The sequence below is a fragment of the Scomber japonicus genome, chromosome 3 (genome assembly GCF_027409825.1).
Source record: "Scomber japonicus isolate fScoJap1 chromosome 3, fScoJap1.pri, whole genome shotgun sequence".
In the NCBI taxonomy this organism is placed as follows: domain Eukaryota; kingdom Metazoa; phylum Chordata; class Actinopteri; order Scombriformes; family Scombridae; genus Scomber; species Scomber japonicus.
The window spans coordinates 30,701,270-30,726,892 of NC_070580.1; the positions used below are offsets into that span (position 1 = coordinate 30,701,270).

The 25,623-nt window shown below is 40.2% G+C and overlaps 1 protein-coding gene across 1 annotated transcript; it reads right to left on the reverse strand.

Annotated features, from left to right (window-relative positions):
* Positions 1–1,513: 1,513 nt before the first annotated feature.
* Positions 1,514–25,267, reverse strand: ccdc71 (coiled-coil domain containing 71). The gene is made up of 2 exons (XM_053316543.1): positions 25,150–25,267; positions 1,514–4,522 (listed from the first exon to the last, which is right to left on the reverse strand). Exon 2 carries the CDS (start codon positions 4,510–4,512, stop codon positions 3,430–3,432), a length of 1,083 nt encoding a protein of 360 aa, XP_053172518.1. The 5' UTR covers positions 4,513–4,522; positions 25,150–25,267; the 3' UTR covers positions 1,514–3,429.
* Between the last annotated feature and the right edge of the window lie 356 nt (positions 25,268–25,623).

Below are 25,623 nucleotides of genomic sequence, written 5' to 3' on the forward strand. Positions count from 1 at the left end.
AGGAGCTCGGATTGACTGTAACAACCCAGTTCATCAGTTTGGAAATACACTTGTTTGCTTTCTTTCTCAGAGTGACAACAATTTTATTTTTGTGTTTTAAGTATGAGGCTGGAACCTAATTTAGTATAAAGGACTGGATGCCTGGTCCTGTCTAATGTTCAGAAATGCTGTTGTATCCTGTTTAATCAGTGCACATACAGAAATATAGAAATAGCACTTCGTATATTTAGTCTACTAACACAAGAGAATAAGAAAAGTAGCAAATTCTCATAATTGAGAAGCTGGAGTCAGTTAACGCTTGGCATTTTTCCTAGAAAAAGACAAAACAAAACTACATTATCAAATTAATTGAAGTTCTTCCAACAAAAATGTTCTCATCTCTCGGGAAAGAAATGGAACAAGTGTATTTATTCAAAATGTTGAACTGTTCCTTCAAAACACGGCTGACGGTCAACTACAGATGCTCGACCACAGCCCAGTGAAGTCAGGAATCTATTATCATACAATCTGATCCCAACGCAACTCAACATTAGAGATAATAAATACTGTACCTGCTGAAATGAATCAACATGTTCTGGAAATTGTTATAGCCAAGGGGAAAAAAACTATACAATTACCAATTTTTAAATCAGTTTTATTGAACAAAAAAAGTTTTTCAAAGTTTTCATGTAGGAAATACAATATTATACAAGTGTTGCACAAACAAGACTAACAGAAGATCTAGAAAAGGGAATTGTCGTTGGGCGTGAACATGACCGCGTAGGGGGACAAATAGGAAAACCTGTAACTGAGAGAGTCTTCCTGAATGTAAAATTCACTACAACAGACGTGGAAATCTGTAGCTCCGACTGACTAAACACTGATGTGGTCTCCGTTTGAACAGGGAAACACAGAAGTTCTTTGAAAACGGTGCATGGATTTCAAAGTTGACATTGACAGACTCCACAGCATGAAATGGATGTTTAGGAATCCAGTTTTATTTATTTTTTATTTTTAAATAGTTTTTTTCATTTTCTCACCTTGTGGTATTTTAGCTCTGTTAAACCTGTATCTTAAGATCTGGCAGTATCTAAGTCAATGGCTCTGATATTTGGGTTATTTTGGGAGGGGGGACTCAATAAAAAGGAGTAGATATGTACTTTCCAAAATGAATCTTAAATCAAGATCTGCTTACTGGCTTTTTCCAGAGCTTTCATTGTTTTTTGATGCAGTAAACACTAAAAAAAAGCTAGTAAGTTGTCTATGAGTTAGGATTTTTTTTTTCTCAATAACTACGTAGTTATGTCATGGAATGTGGTTTTGTCCAAATGTCTTAACAAACTTTTATTTTATTCTTTTTAGGAGGAGGGGAATACACAGGTGTTTCTCACAGATGAAAACATGACAATGGATTCAGGTTGTTCCTTCACCACAGTAAAACCCTTTGGAAAGCACACAAAGCGATTTAGCATGCTCAACCCAACCTGCAGGGGGCAGCATCACTTTCAGTCCCCAAAGAGTAACGCACAGGAAGTCACTGCTTTTAAATACTCAAAAATCTCCCATCTGAAATAGAAGAGACCACATTCTTGTGCCAGTCATTTAATTCAGCACCAACATTGCAAAGTTAGCACCTGTATCAAAAAACCAATGTGGGGTTCACAGAGATTCAAACCAAATTTTAGAGATTATTTGAAATATTTTCTACAGGAAATAATATTAATGACTTTCATGTTCAGGATCAGGCAGCAATGAAGCACTGTAAAACTCTCAAAGTGCATTTTGTTTTAGTTTTAAGTTTGAACCACAAGTTTGATCACAGCTGAAGAATTCAAAAAACTAGTAAGTGGATTTTTTGGGGTGTTGCTCGCCATTAAATCAACAGAGCAGACCACAAATGAGTTCTGATGAGAGATAAAACTTTTTCTAATGCTGCAGTTTTTTCAAATGTAACAGGGGCAGGATACAGACAAGCTTGCAGCTCAAGTTCACACATTTCACCACAAACGTTTTTCTAAAATCAGCCAAACAAATGTCTTACATCAGGACTCCGACTGACGGATGGTTGCCTGTGAGAAAGAAATTGACTGAGCAAAAGTCAATCTTGAGCAGCAGCTGGTGGCCATTTCACAACTATAAATGCACATCCTGATGTTTCATATCTGATGTAAAACATTTCCAAACTTATGAAGGTTTGACGAGGGCTACTTCAATGGAAGAATTTGTTTAGAAAAAGCTGTAATTCTGAGAACAAACCCAAATATTAAATACCATTTGTAAAAACCAGAACTCTGAGATAAAGTTTAATTTTGAGAAAACCTTAAAGATTGATTTCAGAGTTCTTAAATCTTTGTAACAATTAAAATTTAGAGATTAATCTCAGAGGTCAAACTGTTTAAATGAGGCCAGATTTTCTCTTCTATGTCAGCAGTTTTCTGGTTCACTCAATGTAAGACATAAAATATTTCAAACAGTCAAAAATACTCTATGATCAGTCTGTCATCTCCATGTCTGGATAAACTAAACCAAAGGAACACTTTGTGAAGGACTGTAGTTCAGACACATCAGCCAGGTATCAATCTCTTTCTGTGTGGGCCGCGGGTTCGATTTCCCTGCTTTACTCGCTCCCAAAGCCTTGCTGATTTCCAGTGGAAACAACAAAAATACAAAAAAGGAAGACAAACTAAACTTTTTTTTTCCTATTTTTCCTCAGTTTGTTTAGTTTATTTGTTTTGCTGGAAACAACCAACCACCATATCTGCTCTTCTGAAGACTTTGAAAACCCACACTGCTCATTCGCCAGTTCATGTAGGCATCCAAAGAAACTATCTTGTCCCACCACTGACTTCATTTTCCTTTTCTTTCCAGTGGAAAACAGGGCATCGGAAGTGACAGCGCTGATTTGAAGCGCTACAAATAAGAAATACTTAAATTCTAACACAATTGTGCTACACTTGAACGAATTTTGACTGAGTTTGAATAAGTTACTCTCCCCAGCATCTCCCAAAGACAGCAGACAGAGCTGCGAGCTACGATACGGTGGAACTTTAACATGTTGAGCAAGAAAATTCAATTTTAACTTAAGAGTGGAAGCTGTGCTCCAAAATTCATCAGCAACACCAGCTAGCAGCCAGTCAACTCAAAGCAGAATGATGGTTGGTTGACATGTTTTGTGGTGTAAACTAATATACACAGGCCGACAGTCATTTCCCAGCCTGCTAGGAAAAGCATCACCTTACTTCAAATGCCTTTCAATTCAGACTGCCCCCATCAGGAACCAGAACTTCCAGAGGCAGACTCTACCTACTCGACCTCCAACACAGCAGGGAACACAAAAACCCATGTAAAAAGTCTGCTATGAACACTGGTAGCCAGGTAGAGCGAAATACTAACATCTGCTCAAGGAAAGGGTGTGTGTGTGTCTGTGTGTCTCTGTGTATGTGTGAACTGTCATTTATTCTGGTATCTGAAGTCTCTCAGCACATGGTTGAGAGGTTGGATCTGGATCACTGGAGACAGGTTGACCTGTAAGATCTTCTGCGCTTTTCTGCAGGCCTCATCCACTGAGCGAGAGTCATCAACCTTTATCACTTTACATCTAAAACTGTTCTTGTCCTTCCAGCCGTTTCTCTGCCAGGTTGGATTGTTCAGGTCCTTGGGGCCCCGACCATCCCGGTGGAGGCCGTTGCTCCTCCAGCCGTTGCTGGTCAGCTCTGTGTGAGTCTGGGGGAATGCCCGGCCATAGGCATAGAAAACCGGCGCAGAATCGCCGATGAGCGCGCCATCCAATCGGACGGGACATGACAGGCTCTTCTGGCTGAACAAGGCCACAGCTTTGGTGGGTGCCCCGCCACCATTCTGGGAAGGCTGCGAAGGTATTCCTGAAAGTGTTGGAGGCTGCTGCTGCTGTTGCTGCTGTGAAATGACAGCCAAGGGTGCCTCATGAGACAAGTCCAAGGTAGTTTGGATCTTGAGTTTTGCCGTGTGGCAGCCAGACAGGCCTTCAATGTTGGTAAGTCTGAGGCACGGCTGCACCTGCAGCTCTTGTGGCATCTCTACATTCCTGCTGGGTGTCCTGCTGCAGACGATTGCGTGATGGTCCATCAGCAGCTCTGGAGGGCGAACCCCTTGAATCCTGGGGCTGCTCTTTTCAGAGGTGTTCCAGGACGGGTGTACTTCTCTCTTCTTCATGGTCCTCCTTCCCCTCCTCTTGGCGGTGGGTCTGGTGGTCCTGTTGGGTGGCTTCAGCATGTCTTGAGTGAGGGGTTGGTTTGTGGAGGAGCGGTAGCGGTACACGTCCTTGCTACGCAGCACAGTGGGCTGGTGGCCCTCCTCGCTCAGCTCCTGCAGGAAGGTGACCAGCTCCTCAGTGCTTGAGAGGTCGCGGGACATTGGGCTGAGGATCTTTACAGCATCCAGAAGGACGTTGTGCCCCGCTGAGGAGATCCTCGACCAGGAGTGAACCGCCCTCCGCTCCTCATTGGCGAATACCAATGGCCGGCCGACCATGGGACCTCGCAGCCTGTCAGCCATGTTTCTAATCCTGCCGAGAAAAAACAGAAAACTTTTGGTTAAACAGAATCACAGAAAGAAACAACTCAGTAACTAATACCAATAAAACAGTGACAACTGCAGTCTAATAAATAAAGTTTGCAATCCTTTTTAATCCAAATGTGCAACCTTACATTGTTAGAACTACTTTTTTTGTCCCTTTTTGTTATATTTCTAGAGTGGTAGGATGAAGGTATTGATGGTAGTATTTGGAAGTCTGAACTAATTGTGGTATATTTTCCTGAGAATCAGAAAACAGTAAGATTACTACCTTAAAAACAAGAGACAAAAACTGTTGTACCTACATTCAAATTACATAATTATTAATTAATAATTAATAATTATTTCTTTTCAGTAATGAGCAACTAACAAGTAATGCCATTATCGGTTAATAGATTTGTTCTGTTTATAAATGTCAGAAAATAGTGAAAAATTCCTGTTATTTAATTCTTAGAGCCCATGGTGACATCTTCAGAGGGACTTGTTTAGTCATTATGAAGATCATTTCTGCTTATTCTGGGTACAGCAACCTTCTCACCCCTGCCCTCCATAACTGCTTGTTCAATGTATCAGTGATCCAGAAATGATCTCAGACGCCCAAATATAAAATGTTAACATGAAGGTGAACTGCTGTAGACACACAGGCTGGAGGTTTTTAATAGGTGGATCAATGCTCAGGGGAGAAACTGGTTTACTGTCAGTGGCAGTGTAACCAGACACCTCGCCACACCAGCATACAGTACCACAGCGAATACAGAGAAGCCGTAAAGCTCCACATCTGCCGAGAACGACCCCAGCTGGCTCGTTATGCCAAGCTGATGAGCAGGAGCCACAGTGACCTTCTGTCAGCGCTGCACCGACTCCACACCTTCATACAATTCATCTAATCGAGCCTTGTTAGCTGTCATGGCAACCAGGACCAGTGGAACAGGTTAAACGACATACTGAGATCCTTTTCCACCAAAAAAAAAGAAAAAGGCAGAGGATAAGTTAACCTGGTGGACACTTGCAGTAGGGAAAATACCAACATTATCTTTATGATTTTTATCATGGTAAGTTCAGAAAATTACATAATTTTACAGAAATGCAGCCTTTAAAAACCAGGAAAAGAAACACTAAAGGCTGATTTATGTTTCTGTGTCGGGCCGACGAGGTAGCTACGTGTAGCCCTCTGCGTCGACGCGGACCCCTACGCCGTAACCTGACATGCACTTCCAAAAAATCCTAACTACGTGTCACGGCAACGCGGACCGCAAGGGCTGTGATTGGTCCGGTCAAAGCGTCAGTTCCTCCAGCAGTTGCTTCATTTATTAATAATGAACAGAAGGTATGTGTTTTCTGTTATTAGTGCACATAGCACAATGCTACATGCTACTGTGACCGGAAGATAAACAAGGATACAGATAGAGTCCTCTGAAACCACACACACACACACACACACACACACACCCTAGCAACACGTTCCCTCGACGCAGAACCTCGAAAGGACAACGACGGCGCCGTCGCTCCAACACAGAAGCATAAGTCCACCTTTATTCTGTAACACGATATTACGATATTGAAATTCTGGGACGATATGTAATCTCATATCTATATAACGATATAATATGGATATATTGCTTAGCCCTAACCCAACAGTTAATTGGTTGATTGAGAGAACTGAAATTAAGACGTGTTTGTTTTCAGATATTTACAGAGGATTAACAGAAGTCAAGGAGACAATTTACTTGTGATGTGATAAAAACTAGAAAACTGTGAAGTAGGAAAACAAGGAAAACCTGGAATCTGGATGAAATGTCCCTTTAGAATACCAGTAAACCCTGAGATGCTAATTAACTGCCTGGTAGAAAAAGCGAAAGTCCTCAGCTTCATGACTGCAGGGTCTGGTGGCTGTTGGTAATTTTCCACCCCAGATGTGATCTAGTATTACAAGCCATGTTCTGTTTACCTTTCATCAAAACTGCAGACAAGGAATGAGATGGTTTCTCTATCAGGTAACCACTGCTCTATTTAACCCCCTACCAGAGTATATGAGTCATTCATAATTTATTAATGTTACTGTCTAAATGGTGCAGGAAACAGAGCAGTGCAAGAAAATCTGTGGCTACTCTGCAGTCGAACATGCACACTATCAGGCCCGCTGATCAGACGCAGCACAGACTGAGAGTTTAACTGCTGCCAGACAGACAGACAGCAGGTTCACATCAGTTCATCTGTAAACAGCAGCGGCCTCTCGTTCAGATCCCGTCTGCACCAGGAATCAACATGTGATCCGTATCTGGTGGCATCTGACCATGAGTCTTTTTCATTTACATCAGATATTAATAAGTAAATCTTGTTATCTCCATTCTGCCAACATGGTGAACAGATCTCATAATGTAAATTAGGTAGGCCGACCAGGTGGACTTTGTCAACTGTGTTAATTTAATCAACCAGAAAGAATAACAGAAAATAGTAGCTGACCTCTTTTCTACAATGGAAACCTGAAAAACACTGAATAAAAATAACTGCCAAAATTAGAGCTGGACAGTATATTATTATAATGACATTCTGCCTGTCGCAATAATTAAGTTTTTGACTAATCCTACAATAACGTAATTATCAGCATCATCATGTCTATATATCGACTTATCGTATGATATATGGACATGATCTTGATCATTTTTTAACCTCAGCATTGCCACACTTCACATTAGCAGCTAAGAATCAATTCATGTCACATTGGCTAAGTGAGTAGTTGCCTCCATTCCTCACTGTGTACGTCCTGAGTGGAGACTGCAGAAAGGAGCAGCGCCGCTTATATGGAATTAAAAGTAAATAACTCTATCCCGGCCCATAATGGCAGTCTGTGTTTTACACAGGCGGGGAGTTCTGGTCCTCTGAAATGAGGCCAACGCAGAAGTAACTTAGAACTGCATTCTATCAAAAGGCCACCAGGGGGCGACCGTTTTGGTGTCAAAAGGACTTCCGTCTCTATACAAGTCAATGGAGAATTCACCAACTTCTCACTTGATTTCTAACCTCAGTAAACGTTTTCAAAATGTGTTTATGGTCTCAATCGCTAGTTTAAAGCCTTCTTCAATGCAGTATGATGTTCATTTGTGACATTTTGGCCTCCCTGATTTTATATTTGACGATAAAGCAGGGTATGCATTAGGGCGTGACTACGTCCTGATTGACAGGTTGATTGCCCAATGTCATCGAGATCCAGCCCTCGCAACCTATCGCAACCTCCCCGCTCCACCCATGGCCCTACCTCATGCCCATATAAGTAGAATCCGTGTTTTCATTTTTCCCAGCATGCACCTGAAATTTTCAAGATGGCGGTGCCTAGATTCGGAACTATTGATTTCCGAGCAGCAGTCCACAAACCAATGGGTGACGTCACGGATGTTGCGTCCATTTCTTTTATACAGTCTGGTTTTACAGAGGTGTAGCACCGACTCTCCAATCCAAACCCCCTGAAATATTATCATTATATCAGTGGTATAAAATGATTTTCAAATGACAATATCGTTTATCGGAATTATTTCTTATGTCAATATGTCGTCCAACAATGAGACAGGCCTATTGATATTATGATATGAGACTAGAAATTGTCTTAGATATTGGATATCAAATATGAAGATATGGCATTAAGTGTTGTATTTTCCTGGTTTTAAAGGCTGCATTAAAGCAAAGTGATAAAACAGTCAGATAAATTCAGAAAATTAAGGTCATGGAAAAAATCCTTCAGCCGGACTAATAAAACTTGAGGTTTTTCCACAACAGAGAAAAGCACTCCAACAATCATGGAAACACTGAATCAGGCAGAGTTCAATGCAATCAGTTTTATTTTGTATCAAGTATAACCCAAGTAAACCGAAGCTGAAAGACTGAAAGCACAGTCAGTATACCCAATTCAGCTCCTCCCGTTGTGGAGCGTTTTTTTTAGTTCCTCCAACTTTACATTCTCCCATAATGATCTACTGCTAAAATAAAAATAAATGGCACATTAATGATTATTAGTCATGATTATCAACAACATGATCATCATACCATTACTGATTTAACCACGAGTATCATCTTTATTAGTTTATAACAGTCATAAGTGTTAACCTTTACACATTCATATTGATTGATTGTCACAGGATAGCTAAAAGAAAAAATATCCCACACTAGTTGTTCTATTATTTGATCTATTACTTTATCAAAAATTTGATGTAAATATTTCAAAAAAGCACCAATAGTCACCACCATATTATCACAAAATCACATTATCGATATTGAGGTATTTGGTAAAAAAATATAACAGATTTTGTCTATATCATCAAGCCCCAGCCAAAATGTATTTCATTTTTTCATCAATTAAATAAAAACTAAACAACAAAGTAGATGAATGAATACATACATTTCTTATTAGAAGAAGAAAGTAATGACTTATTGACTTAACTCATCTACAATCCCACTGAAAATTAGACAAGGAGAAACAACAAAACAGCTGGAACAAGACGGGCATTTATAAATAGATAAGTTACCGTCTAAAGTCATATTATCAAGGGCTGTGGATGTTACACTGTTACTTTCAGTCAACTGTCTTAAGTGTTGCCACCAGTATAGGATAGCATCAGCAGTCAATGCTTCCTTTAAATATTATTAGCTAAAATAATGACTGTTTATTTTATTGAATAATTATTTGGCAGGGACTGTACACATCAATCAACACAATAGTTTACACCGCAATGTAAATGTGACAGAGGTAGCCAAGAGGCTAGTTTTCATCCCTGTGTGGTGTTATCATTTTTGCAACTCTTTTCAATCTAAACCAGACAGATCAGTGAACAAATGAGTGAATCAGCTCCTAAATAAACAGGTAGTAGTTGAAATAATGCCAAGTGAGTGAGTAAGAAGGACAGAGGGAGCGGCTCAGTTTAGACAGCAGAGTGTGAACAATCACAGTCTGGATCAAGTAAACATCGCCTTATCCACTAATGCTGCAATGGGCCGTATTACCATGGTAACTGTAAACAATAAAGAAGACAACAGCTACAGTCTCAGCATATTTTGAAAGATATCAAAAAAGTTTAAAAATGCACCAATGATATTAAAATTCAACAATAGAACAAAGAGTTCCTGCGTCCAGGAAAGTGTCCATGGTGCCAATTTGTTTTATCCTAGGATGGTAAAGTCATGACTCTATTCTGCCTCAGACTGGCTAGTACTTGTTGGCTTCGTTGGTTGGCTTGGTTACGTTTACGCATGAAAAGTGAGATTGGTTAGAGTAAGAATATCAGGGTAAGCTGATCAGAGGCAGAGCAGGACAGGTTCATGGCATGTATACTTCTTCTGGCTAACAATCCCACAATGCATTGCACCACATTTTATACGCCTCTATGGTTGTTAATGATGAATAGGAATGAAAATGTTTAGCACTGTGTAGTTTCCTTAATTGGTAGTCGGCCACATTAACAATCAATAGTATGTTAATCATTGGGGATTTCTGAAATACATAATAAAACCCTTTATCTACTGACGTGATCTATGTTCACTCATGACTGAATTTAAATGTGCAGAGCTCTGACTCCTGTTATTCAACAAAATCCAACAAAGCAAAACAAAGCAAACAGCTACACAACTTACGACTTCACTAGAGGACATAAACAAGATCAGACTAAACATGTAGTGTGGCAGCAAAGTGATGTACCACATAACACAAAGTACATTTACTGATGTTACACTGCATGTCTCTCGTCTTCTGCACTTTTGGTTAATACAGTTTGAATTGATTTAATTATTAATTCATGAATTGATTTAATGTGTTTGGCTCATGTCCCATCCGCTAACATTGAGGGGGCCGGACTTGTGATGACTTATGACCTGTACTGCAGCCAGCCACCAGGGGACGGTAAAGGTATTTTGGCTTCAGTTTTGGGGAGCCATTATGTCATCCGTCTTCAATCATCTATTGAGTTTTTATTAAATAGGAGTAGTGTATGAATGGACAAAGGAAAGATTTCAGACAGAGCTCCATTTTTTTTGAGATGCAGTTTGAGATAGACAGAGTGACTGATTCCCCAAATTTCTGGCATACCTGGAACCTGATCTGCAACAATGTTGAAAACATAAATTAAGAGACTTATTTGAAAAGGTACATTTTCTATTGCTAGTCGAAGGTTGAAAAAAAAGAATAATGTGCAGAGAAAAGAAGAGTGGAAGAAGAAGGAGAGAGATTAAAAAGCAGAGAATGGAGGACAGGAAGAGAAGGAAGAGAAAAACAAGGATAGAGGAAGACAGAGAGGGCAAGCCAAACAGAGAGCCGCAGTCGGCTTCCCATGATTCACCATGACTGTACGATGCTCACAGGGAGTCTCTACATTAGCAGTTTCTTCGCTTTGAAGAACGGAGGGGGGAATGGGTGAAGGGTGAAGGCTGGTGGGTGTTCCTGATTGACAGCTCAATGACAGCCTGCCTGGATTAATTTCCGAGGCTATGGAGGTCATTATTGGTGCTGAACATTTTACGTGCACAGTGTCTTCTGTATTTACACACAGCAGGTAATCAGGCACAGTATTAAGCGTAGGTCACATGCTTTTTGGCAGCACTCAAAGCCAAAGTGCCACGTCACTGTAGCTACATGTGTAAAACGGAAGAGAACACACTTGAAACATAAAAATACATTTTGAGTCAAGCAGAGTAAAGCGCAAGTAGATATATGGACCGCTTTGTTGGCTGTAAAAAGGCAAAGCTAGGTCAGTTTTGTTTAATTTTACTTTGGATAGATCAACACCCATCAGCTCTTTCAATCCCTCACCCTCCTATGATTGGCAGCATATTGTTCTCAATCATTCAGCACACCAACTGGGTGATGGCCTAATAACAAGGTAACACCTATGTTGTTATTACAGATAAGACCTTAGGCTTAGCATGCAAGGCTAACAGTTAGCTGTGTGATTTTATCTTTCAGAAAGACAAACACTGTCACCTGCCCACCACAGTGCTGTTAATCCAGAGACCCTGCTGCTACATCTTATTTTATACAGTCTTTGGGTTACACACAATACAGCATGGCCATGCTAACAATGCTAGCCATGATAACTAGCTACCACCTATATTTTCTGTCAAAGTTGTACTTGATCAGAAGTACAATAGATTATTTAAAGTTTGATTAGATCAAAAGGCAGCTCTTGGTGTGTTTAAGCCTAACACATTTTGTAAATATACGAAAACTTAAATCAGCGACACAATTTCCATCCTGAATACGTCACCAAACCACAACAAAGAACATACTTCACACCACAAACAGCACTGACAAAACCCCCCACAAAACAACTCATTCTTCTCATTAAATGTAGGCATGTTTTACAGCACAATATTACTACAACTAGACCACAAATGAAACCAAATTATCAGCAACTCTTACTTCCCATTTCATTTCTCTACCAGGTTGCATTCAGAGTGAAAATGTATCTGCAGGCTGCAGCTGTGTGGTTACAGTGCAATTAATCAGAGCGAGCAGACACAAACGCTTGTGATTGGTTGCTTAACTGGTGAATAGGGAGCGCTTGATTTGATGCGCCAGAGCAGGCACTTAAGTTTACAAAAGCATGACATGTGACCAGCCAAATTCAGTCTTTGGAAATCAAAACTGTAAAAGTGACGTAATATCCAAGACTCCGTGGTTTATTTCGTATTCTTTCGTTGCCTCCAAGCTATGACAGCAGTTACCCTTCCAAGTGTAAAAAGCATAACAAGCTAATCATGGCCCCAGTTTGTGCCTCTGGTATGTAGCTGCTGGTGACATTAGCAAGTCTTCGGAAATGCCTGCGGAGAGTTTCCGGTTCCCATCAACAATGGTGTGTCTCTTCTGTGGCAGTACAGACAACACATGCTGTATTCTGGGTTTAACAAGATATTCAGGGCTGATGAAGAATAATGTAAACTTAAAAGGCTGGAAGCAGTGTCCAAAATGGACAATTTGGACTCACCTGCAAAAAAAATTCCACCAGTCAAAGCATATTTTTTACTGGCCGAAATAATACATTACCTTTTAGCGTCATATATCGTATTCATTTCGGTATATAATGTACTTCACTATATCAACCTTAATATCAAAGAAGTTGGCAGGAGAGTAAATAAAATTAGTTCGCCTCGCCATGTCTCAAGCTAGCAACAATTTTGCAGCACTGTTTAGACACGTGATAAAAACACATATGGTCTGCATGTTCACTGTATAGAGACAAACATGAGTAATTTCCACTGAGCTGTCATGCCAGATATTTTATTACATGACTATTCAGTTTAAAGCACCAAAGAGACAATGAAATATGATCCAGTGAGTCTGATTGGAGCGACAGATTGTTGTGTTTTAATTTTATCTGAAAAATACTGCACAGCAAATTGTAATATTCACAAAGTTATCACTGCAACCTCATTCACTAGTGTGCACACTAGTCTGCAGACCCTCTATTGGAGTGTATGTGGAACTGCATGCAAGTCCACAGCTGTATGCAAATGAAAGCAAATGAGCTCGCCTTTAGGGGGGACTGTGCACCATCTGTTCAGGGACTGCAGAAGAAAAATAGTCATTCTGGATAATTTTGGTGCATATGCCACAATGTATTAATAAGAATCATTACAGTGACAAATTAAACAAAAAATATGGCTACATACATAATCTCATGCTAAAAGACTGAGGCTAACACTAACTGGAAATCCATCTAGAAAATGTATATCCATTTAAACCACACCAACTCCGACCTGACAGGACCACATCCGGCTAAACTGCCTTCACCTGATAGCAGAAGTTTACCGGACAACAATAGTTGACAATAATCAACAATAGCTCCACGGAAGAGTGGAGCAACAGTGTTTGCATTTGTCAACTCTGTTTCATACCTGCCCCACCATAGCAGGGGAGGGGAATCTGCATGTACTGAAACAGGCAAGCTTACTTGAGACTGGGAGCCTTGATCGATCAATATTGATATGGTTGATAAGTTCAAAACATACAGTATAAAACAAAACTGAGTACACCCCTATGCAGTATCATTAAAATACTTAGGATTCAAAATTGTATTAAAATTACAAAGAAACAGGTTAGATTGACTAAATTGAAAATACAGACCTAAAAAAAAGTGAGTAAACCTGTGACCACTCATGATTACACTTGTGACTTCCAATTAAGACTAAGATGTTTTTACACCTGTAGTTCATTTGCTCTGGTACAAAACAGTTGGTGACTTGGTAAATTTAATAAATTTTCCCCTTTGGTTCAGTTTCTTTTGGCACAGAAAAATCCAGGAGAGTCCAAATGCAGAAACACAAACCACATGAAGCCACGTTCACTCATTGGTCAGATGTGTCTAGGGCAGGAGCAAGAACATAAACACAGGAAGGAGGTTCTGAAGGAGGTCCACTGCTCAAATACAAGGTAGTAAGTTCAGGTCTGACCTTGTTTCATTATCTAGTTAGTTGTTAGCAACTCTTAAATGTATTCGTCCACATCCAAGCATGCACAGCACACCTGACTACAGGAGCCATTTTGCTCAAACTTGCGGTGTACACCTAGCAGTTGGGTCAGATCGAGGTAGGATCATGTTCCCACCAATGATACAAAACTGCAAAAAATCAACTTTGCCAAAGTATGTGAAAAGAGGCCTGATGACTAGTGGCAGCACAATCTTTAATTAGGTGAAAGCAAAATAAACTTGTTTGGATCAGATGGGGTCCACCATGTTTGACATGGATTTGACCAGGACTACCACAGTGACTGCACAGTGCTGACCATGAAACATGGAGGTGGGACTGTGCTGATACGGGACAGCACGAATGCAAAAGGTGTAGGGAGATGACATTTATAGACAGCACTATGAATGCAAGTTTGTATACCCAAATAATGAATGAAAGGATGACTCCCACTCTGAGGGAGCTTGGCAGGAGGGGAATTTTCCAACATGACGATGACCCCAAACACACTGCGGAAGCCACACAAGAGTTGTTCAAGAAGAAAAAAGTGACAGCTATGACCTGGACAAGTTGGGTTTTTTTTAAAAAAGGTTTATTTTGGGGATTTTCTTTTCCTTTATTCAGTCAGTAGCTGGCATAGAGGCAGACAGGAAACAGGGAGAGAGAGGGTGAATGACCATGAGCATGGGTCCTTGGCTGAATTCGCACCAAGGACACTGCGAATATGTGGCATTCGTAGTAACCACCAGGGCGCTCCTGGACAATGATTTTTATTGCATTTTATGCTTATAGTGTAGTAGTTAATTGCATTATAGCAGGAGAATATTTCACAAGTGGAAAGAAGTACCAAAATTGGCACAAGTTCTCCTTTGGGATTGTTCTTTTGATTAAGCCCATTAGCCATGCAAAAATTAAGATGGCTGCCACTTTCTCAAGATGGCTACCATTTCACGCCCAGAAATACTATTCTGGGAACAATGTTATGTAGAATTGTCCAATATGAAATTATCTTTCTATCAAACCTTACATGTTTGACCACATCAAGGCCAGATTTATAACCCTGGTGAGACCAACAAGCTTCCTCCTACCATATTTAAGCCATTTTTAAAAAAAGCTCAGAGCTTTGGGGCAATTCATCTGCAGGATGTTTCTAAACCTTGAGCATATTCTAATTGTCTGCTATAGCATACTGTTCAACAAGATAGCCAATGCAGTTACAGTACCATCTACATGGTAAACAAACTGGAGCAAATGTTGCCACAAGGGGACACAGGAAGCTTTCAAATCACCACCAATAAATTATCCAAATACATAATGGCTATACCATGATTACCACGAATGTTCCTCTCTTTCAAGCCATCAATGAACCCCCAATAGTGCTTGACCCATATTACCCATTACTTGGGCACATTACTCACACTAGCGCAGCCAAACTGTCTTTCACACATAATGAGAAAGATAGAGCAAGATCCCCAAAATTCTTGAAGTCAATGGGCGGGAAAGACGTATCCACCTTGTCAGATCGATCAAGAAAAAACAAATTGACTATTTTCTGCCAGGAACAAGTCTCTGCTGGCTCTTTGAAGGAGAAGGTCATGAAGAAAGACTGTCAATTCGTCGACTCATCTCAACAGAACAGTACAGAGAACGTGATCTAAATTAATTTTTTGCCACTAGAACCATCTATTCCCTGCTGCCTTGGGTGGGTGATGGTGGAAAGCTCCATACCTGTCAGAAATCTTAAGACTCTTGTTAAGAGTCCTGATATATAATCAGAGGCTGACTGCATCATTATTGATTGTTCAGCATTGGACAACAGTGATTCTCACAGTATTTTGTGCAACTGTGGTGGATGGACCTCATAACTTACAGGTATATACCCTTTAATTTGTTTATTAAATAGCTGAGACCAAGACATTAATTTCTGGTGTGACTTTTTGTTTTTTCAGCTCAATTGCAATTCCCTTACAACGACAAGAATAACCTAGAAAGTAGTACAGCAAAATTCATCCTTTTGTCTTTGGGAAATGGGCTGTGTTAGAAGCTTGGTGATCTAACACTACTCGCATGCCTGGAACTACTATACCTGGGGCACTAACTGCTTACATGCTAGCCAGTCAGAAACATACTCGCACTGGTCAGTCAAAATGGCTCTTCAAGCTTCTTTCGGCTTTTTCTGTACTGTACGACATTTTGTTCTCAGGATCCTACATCATTTCAATCAATAAATTATTATTGAAGAGGGGAAAAGCATGCTTACTGAGTTAACTAGCTCACAAACCCTAATCCTCAGTTTTAGACTATCTGGCAGTTTGCTAACATTTCTCATAAACAGCGCAAATGTTCCAAGGATGGGACAACAACAACAAAAAGGATACACTGGCGCCAAATTTCAATACTTTTTTTTTTAAACAAAGGACTGCTTAGAACTTTAGCTTTGACTTGCCACTACACTCCACCTCCTCATATACCCCTTTTCCACCGAGCTGGAGCTGGTGCTGGTTTGGAGCCAGAGCCAGAGCCTGACTAAGTACCGGTTCTTTGCTTTTCCACCGCCAAAGCTCCAGCCCGGAGCCTCAGAACGGGTGCCAGACCAAGCACCAACTCTTTGCTGGTCTAAAGCAAGAACCGATTACGTCAGCGGACTGGGGGTGGGGTTAACATTTATTAGCCGACTAGTGGGGTTAACGTTTATTAGCTGGCTAGCGGGGCTAACGTTTATTAGCAGACTAGCAGGGTTAACGTTCATTAGCTGACCAGCGTGGCATTTACAGAGGGTTAAAGATTTGTTGATTAAAAGTACTATTTTTATTATTTTTTTGCCAGAGCTGTCGTCTTCTCGTTTCCGGCAGGCTAGATGCCTTGCGCCATTTTGCTGCCTCTCACTGATGAATCATGGAAGTGCTTCAAAGGCGCACGCTGGCTATGTTACACAGTGACGTAATCCCGTGGCTCCTTGCTGGTGGAAAAACAACAGGTTCGTAAGAGGTGCATGGATTAGGACCAACTGAGCACTGGCTCTAGCACTAGCTCCGAACCAGCACTGGCTCCAGCTCGGTGGAAAAGGGGTAATGGAAGTGCTGAACAGACTGTCAGATGAACAGTAATTGTAGATGACAACAAAGAAATGTAGCTATTCATTTATAAACACATGCGTTTATACAAGTTACAAAACTTTATCAATTTATTGCAGACACAGCTGGATTGCGCAGTGTTTGCCTGACTGCTGTTTACAGGATGTTATAGTTCATAAGTGTGGATGCTCACATTGTTATCTTTATAGTTATTATTGACCTTTAACCAGATCCAACCTCTCTCTGCATTTTACTGGTGCATATGACACAACAGTCTTTAAATGAAAAAAAATTGTATCAAAAAATGTGTCTTACATAACCGTTTTTACAGTACTTCTCTAAAAAGAAGCTTTCATTCTGGAACTAATGATGTCACACACACCCTCCGTCCAGTCATAGTCAGATCTGAACTTTTGACACCCTTATAACTGGGGAATTCCAGACTACACGTTAAAAAAAAGTTTTACTTCCTTTAGTTAATAAGTAATTATATATGTATTTAATTAAAGGCAGATCATAAGACAACAGAAAATTATCATTAAAACATTACGTAAGACTTTTAATTGATATTTGAGTTTTTAGGTTAATAAAGAGCATATTTAATACGGAGTACGTATACATCCAATGCAACACCTGCTGGAAACACAGAGAGTCTGCTGGAGCTTTGTCTCTAGAAGCACATTCATGGGCCTTTGTAAAAGTTTCTGTGTGGTACCTGTGTTGTAGCTGAGCAAGCACCTCTACTAGGTGAGGCTCACCAGTGTTTGTGTCTGTATACACTGTACACTATTTGACTATATCCTGCTCTTCAAAATAAAAAATGTTTTTTTCTTTTTTACTTACAGGTATCATTATACATTATGGATTATTTCTTTACAATATACTCTGTATGTAAAAAAATTGGGGTAGAAGTTAAGAATTCTCACTGTGTTTTTAAGCAAGAAACAGCTGGGCACTGAGAAACATGATTTAACAATTTACAGGGTGAGTCAATGAACTTTTAATTTAAATTTGAGTGAAATCAGCAACTACGGCATAATGTTTTGTTTACGAGTTCAGCAACAAAGCATGATGATTCGTACCCTGAGCCTCTTCTCCATAGCAACAACATTCACCATGCCAAAACATTATTTCTCAGAAACATAATAGAAACCGGTGGTTATACTATAAACCATTAGGATCGTTACATTATCAAGGAATGTCCCAAGTTTTTACATTTGGTAACACTGAGGAGATTGTTTAAAGATATGTTTGAAATGGGGAAAAATACTTCACATGGGAATCGGTGGGTCCCTCACACTTTGTAACACTATAATCATAGCAATTCAATTGAAGAATTATTTTCACAAATAAACCTTATAACTGTTCTCATACACCTTTCAATTATACTTTCAAATTACAGATAAAGACAAAACAAATATGTTTACGGAATTGATAGAATAATGAAACCTACCATGGGATTGCTACATTACAGTTTTGAGGTACTTGTACATGAGAATTTCTAATTTATGCTACTTTATTCTTGGGATGTGCATGAGCCCATTGTATATTATGGTCAGTTAACTGGTGGGTGTAGCCGACAATTAACCAAATTACCATTAAGTCCATTTCCTTCAGTAACCATCACAGCAGACAGCAGCTTTTTCAGATTTGTCTTTATGAAACCACGATAGCTCAACTCTGTCCCACATATTTCACACCTGACAAGATTATCTTTTACCTTACTGAAGTTTTTCCATGCTTGACTTTTGTGTGGCTTTGTCCCTCCAGTCAGCTGGCTAGCAGGCTAACTTACTACAGAACCAAAGTAGGCAAGGGCAGGAATAACAATTCACTTGCGTGTCAGGTTCTACTTCAACACAAGATCGACGTGATTCACAAAAACTTAGAGCTCCCCCTATGGGCTGAAATTGAAAATTGTTCACTAGTAGCTGTTAATCTCTTCATTCCTAGGAATCTGCTTTTTCCTACTCCCATAGTTAGTATCTTGGTGTCTATGTTAAGTTCAGCTAGAAATTGTTATTCTAACTTACTAGCCAAGCTTCTTCTAAACAAAAAAGTATGTCATGTGACCATTTTCTTCAGTGTCTAAATACTCTGTGATGCGTTTACTTTTGGAGTGACAGGCATGCACCTGCAGGCGAGGCAGGCTCTAGTGATGAACAAGTTAATGAACCCTTCATACTAAACTACACAGCTCAACTCTTGATTAAAGTTTTTCAATTAAAAAAAAAAAGATCACAGCAAAAAGGTTGAAGTTAGTCCATGCAAATAATTATTCAGTTTTAATGATCAGTCCCTACTTTATATTCAAACCCTACTACATTTCAGAGGGAAATATTGTACTTACTGCTCCGCAAACAGTTCCTGAACAGCTTTGGTTAGGCCCTCTGCACAAACGTACCAGGCTCAACAGCTCTTCGCACTTTTATTTTTCTTTGATATTATCATTATTCTAGTATACCATTTCATTTTAGAGGGCTCAGGATACTCAGAAACTCAACAAAATTGACACATGCATCAGAACTGGTGAAAACTGCCAAGTTCTGTAATTAACTCCATAGTGCCCCCAAATGCAGGTCCAACAGAAAGCCAGCCATTTTTTCACAAAGCCATTGAGGGGCATTGTGCTCTAACAAACTCCTCCTAGAAAATGTATCCAAATGACGTAACATTTGGTAAGTGACAACTAAAGATCTTTATGATGCTAGATTGCAAAACTTTTGAGTTTTCATGAAATGCCATAACGTGCTAGTCAATTTTGTCCTAAACATGAAACAGGAAGTTGTCGTAATTCCACTTAACATGGTCCAATCTGCCCTAAATTTCTCATTCATGATAAGAATCCAGGCCTGAACCATTTAAATGTCAATATTGGGTCATAGTCAAAGTGCCACTTGCTGACAAGAGAAAATCATCCAAATTACATGAAATTTACATGGCGGTGTTGTGTAATATACAGCAACATGATGTACAATTAATGAGTGTTCTCTAGCTCCACATAGTGGACACAAGAAGTGACAATTACCTCCAAATGCAACATTTGATATTCATGAAAATGCGTATGCATGTCAGGAGACCTCCACAAAATACATTGCTCCATTACTGACCCACTTGTAAAGCACCACCTACTGGCAACAGCCTCATCAGGAAATCGTCACCTGATTTACATGTAATTTAACATGGTGTGGTCAACACATACAGTAACATGACATAATTATTGAATGTTTTCTAGCACTACATAGTGTACAGAGGAAATGATAGTTATCACCCTACAAGCAATGTCCAATATGCATGAAATGATATGTCCATGTCAGTTCCCCTCCTCTAAGCATATTACTGTTACTTCACTTATTAAGTATTACCTATGAGTGACAGGAAGTGAAGCCTAAATGACACACAATTCTTCCAACATATACACAATTTCTAATGTCATCTCCAGTGGCACGTACTGAACACAAGAAATAATATATAACCTATCTACACAGTGTACGATAATCCTAAAAATTCAGCTGATCTCCAGTAGAGATACCATGGCTGCCGCTACCTCCAACATGCACAAGATGTGATGGCCTGTTCACCACTGCCTGCAGCTTTAATTATTATTTACTTTTCAGATTAACATTTTACTCAATGAATAATATACGATATATACATAATTTCCAATATGTCATCTCCAGCGCCACGTACTGCACACAGGAAATCATATATTGCCCAGAGTTGTGTCAGCCAACCTCCACAATGCGAGGGATTGTTCATCACTTCCTGCAGCTTTCAATGCTAGTTACCTTTCAGATTTAGATTTTACACATGAAACCTACTGTTGAGTAAAATGAAGATAAGTAGGTACTGATAATGGTTGTTGTATTTGCTAAATGTTAATCAAATGTCAAGGGATCATGATAAGTGATTGGAAATGTATGTTATTCCACACCAGCTGATTGAAGGTGCACTTATCAATTTAATTTACTGTACTGTAAACCCTATGGACGTAAAAAGAGAAATCAAATATAACGGGATGTATCAAGAAGGAAACGGTTTTAAAACAGAAAGCTAATTTTCTGAGGAAAATACCTTGTTGTAAAAAATAGTGCTGAGGAGATATGGAGATATTGGTGTTGGGATCAGCCTAATTCCAGAGAAAGGAGGAGGAAACCAAGGGAAAAATTACCTGTGTCTACAAACTTGAGGTATAGCCATTGGAAGAGTAAAGATGAGACCATGAGGCCATGGGAGGAGTTGGGTATTTCCACTCCCAGTTTTTGGGTATAAAAAAAAACACCTAATGCTTAATGTTATCTCATAGACTTACTCTATGTATTTGGTCTCAGGGTTTGCTGCCGGCCATAAAAGTCTACTGCACTCAGCTTTGAAGACTCCTGGTGAACAACCAAAGAACCAGACGTTGTTACATGACACTACAATGCAGTCGCTACGTTTCAATTTTGATACCAATATAGTCTACCATATAACCATTCAACTACGCTTTGAAATAACAGATACCAACAAAACAGGTCAATTGGTGTATTTACTAAATTGATATAACAATGGCATCTACAATGGGATCACTACATTTAAAAAAAAAAAATCAAAAATCAAAAAAGCTCAGAAACAGACTAGCCAGTAAGGGTTGACCTACAAAACGTGAGTAAACCTATGTCACGTTTTAAGCTCTCCAGCACCCCCTGCCTGAACGCACCGGTAAGACTCCTCTAAACCTTCAGATCGCAGCTATTAAAACAGCAGCCAAACACACAAATTCACGTAGTCACCGCTTAGAAGTTCATTTACAACTTTCAGTGGTTCGGTCAAACAATTTGAATATACTTGTACTTCACTCAAGCATTTCTATTTTAAATGTCTCTGAGTTGTTAATAGTACTACCAAATTGTGTTTTTATTTCAATGTGTTTTTAAAAAAAACGTTGGGATCCAGGATCCTTCAACTTCGCAACTCTATACACGTCGCCCTTCAGCTACGCTTCAAAATTACAGGTACAAACAAAACTAACAAAGAAAGTCAATTGGTGTGTACAAACTGATAAAAGAATGACACCAACAATGGGATCACTACATTAAAAAAAAAAAAATGAATCAGAAAAGCTCAGAAACAGACTAGCCAGTAAGAGTTGACCTACAAAACGTGCGTAAAGCTACGACGCGTAATAGCTCTCCAGCGCCCCCTGCCTGAACACGCCGGTAAGACTCCTCTAAACCTTCAGATCACAGCTTTTAAACTGCAGCCAAACACACACACACACACACATTCATATAGTCACCGCTTAGAAGCTCATCTACAACTTTTAGTGGTTTGGTGAAACAATTTGAATGTACTTGTACTTCACTCAAGCATTTCTATTTTAAATGTCTCCGAGTTGTTAATAGTACGACCAGATAGTGATTTTATTTAAGTAATGTGTTTTTAAAAAACTTCGGGATCCAGGATCCTTCAACTTCGCAACTAACAAAGAGAGTCGATTGGTGTGTACAAATTGATAGAAGAATGACACCAACAATGGGATCAGTACATTTAAAAAAAAACATAAATCAGAAAAATTCAGCCCACCGAGCTGGAGCCAGTGCTGGTTCGGAGCTAGTGCTAGAGCCAGTGCTCAGTTGGTGCTAATCCAAGCACCTCTTACGAACCTGTTGCTTATCCACCAGCAAGCAGCTACGCGATTACGTCACTGTATAACGTAGCCAGCGCACGCCTCTGAAGCACTTCCATGATTCACCAGTGAGAGGCAGCAACACGTCGCAAGGCATCTAGCCTGCCGGAAACGAAGAAGAAAAAGAAGACGACGACAGCTCTGGCAAAAAAAAAAAAGATAAAAATAGTACTTTTAATTAAGAAATCTTTAACCCTCTGTAAATGCAATGCTAGTCAGCTAATGAACGTTAGCCCCGTTAGCCGGCTAATAAATGTTAACCCTGCTAGCCGGCTAATAACCGATAGCCCCGCCCCCGTCCGCTGACGTAATCGGTTCTTGCTTTAGACCAGCAAAGAATTGGTGCTTGCTCTGGCACCTGTTCTGAGGCTCGGGGCTGGAGCCTTGGCGGTGGAAAAGCAAAGAACCGGTGCTTAGTCAGGCTCTGGCTCCGAACCAGCACCAGCTCCAAGGGTTGACCAACAAAACGTGCTTTAACCTACGACGCGTAATAGCTCTCTAGCGCCCCCTGCCTGAACATGCCAGTAAGACTCCGAAAACCTTCAGATCACAGATATTAAAACTGCGGTCAAACACACACACACACACACAAATTCACATAGTCACCGCTTAGAAGCTAATTTACAACCTTCAGTGGTTTGGTCAAACAATTTGAAGGTACTTGTACTTCACTCAAGCATTTCTATTTTAAATGTCTCCAAGTTGTTAATAGTACTACCAAATAGTGATTTTATTTCAATGTGTTTAAAAGAAACTTCAGGATCCAGGATCCTTCAACTTCGCAACTCTATACACGTAGCCCTTCAGCTACGCTTCAAAATTACAGATACAAACAAAACTAACAAAGAAAGTCAACTGGTGTGTACAAATTGATACACAGGGATCACTACATTTCCAAAAAACATTAATCAGAAAAGCTCAGAAACAGACTAGCCAGTAAGGGTTGACCAACAAAACGTGCGTTAACCTACGACGCGTAATAGCTCTCTAGCGCCCCCTACCTGAACGTGCCGGTAAGACTCCGAAAACCTTCAGATCACAGCGCCACCTGCCTGAATGCGGCGGTAAGACTACGAAAACCTTCAGATCACAGATATTAAAACTGCAGTCAAACACACACACACACACACACACACACACATTCACATAGTCACCGCTTAGAAGCTCATCAACAACTTTCAGTGGTTTGGTCAAACAATTTGAATGCAGTCTATTTTAAAGGTCTCTGAGTTGTTAATAGTACCACCAAATAGTGATTTTATTTCAGTAATGTGTCTTTAAAAACTTGGGGATCCAGGACGTCGCCCTTCAGCTACGCTTCAAAATTACAGATACAAACAAAACTAACAAAGAAAGTCAAATGGTGTGTACAAATTGATAGAAGAATGACACAAACAATGGGATCACTACATTTCCAAAAAACATTAATCAGAAAAGCTCAGAAACAGACTAGCCAGTAACGGTTGACCAACAAAACGTGCGTTAACCTACGACGCGTAATAACTTTCTAGCGCCCCCTGCCTGAACGTGCCGGTAAGACTCCTAAACTTTCAGATTACAGCGCCACCTGTCTGAAGGCGGCGGTAAGACTACGAAAACCTTCAGATCACAGATATTTAAACTGCAGTCAAACACACACACACACAAATTCACACAGTCACCGCTTAGAAGCTCATCAACAACTTTCAGTGGTTTGGTCAAACAATTTGAATGCAGTTGTACTTCACTCAAGCATTTCTATTTTAAAGGTCTCTGAGTTGTTAATAGTACCACCAAATAGTGATTTTATTTCAGTAATGTGTCTTTAAAAACTTGGGGATCCAGGACGTCGCCCTTCAGCTACGCTTCAAAATTACAGATACAAACAAAACTAACAAAGAAAGTCAAATGGTGTGTACAAATTGATAGAAGAATGACACAGGGACCACTACATTTTCAAAAAACATTAACCAGAAAAGCTCAGAAACAGACTAGCTAGTAAGGGTTGACCAACAAAACGTGCGTTAACCTACGACGCGTAATAGCTCTCGAGCGCCCCCTGCCTGAACGCGCCGGTAAGACTCCTCTAAACCTTCAGATCTCAGCTTTTAAACTGCAGCCAAACACACACACACACATTCACGTAGTCACCGCTTAGAAGCTCATTTACAACTTTCAGTGGTTTAGTGAAACACGACGCCATTTTTCACATGGACTTGTGAAGTGCCAGCGACCAGCTTCTGCTCGCCAAACACTCTCCCAGCAGTCTTTCCTCTGTCTGGAGCAGCTCACAGTTGTTCAGGCACCCTGAGCAGCTCCGGCCAGCCTCAGCCCCGGCCCTCAGCTCACCGGACATTACCCCCGACGTGTTTACGGAGTCGGAAACATGACGGGTCATACTGACGGGAACTGAGCTGCTCAACAACAACAGTAGAGGGAAAAAAGCGGGATTACCTTTCAGCGGTGCTCTCTCGGCATCCTCCGGTCGTCGCTGTACCGACGCTCTACGGTAAAATGGCTGCAACAACAGCGGTGTGGATGGCAGAGCAGAGAAGAGAGGCGGAGGCTGCCGGGGAGAGAGGCGAGGGGGCGGGCCCAGCCGAGCAGTGGGGGTGGGGGAGCAGGCATAAGCAGTGGCGGCGCTAGACCAGTTTTAACCCTTACATGCACGAGGGACTGGACCCTACACTCTTCCGGAAGTGGGTCAAAAATGACCCGCGTTAGAATAAATGTGTTTTTATGCCACTTTTTGTCATTTTGGTTAAGAATAATCATTTGTATTATGGTTTGGTCCTCACAAGAATGATTTGATGTTTGAAATATTCTTATTTTTCACTTTTTTAACATGTATACATAATCTGTGTGGTCCACAATATATATTTCTGACAGTCATAGTTGATAAGAAGCAAAGATTCCCATGAAATTCCA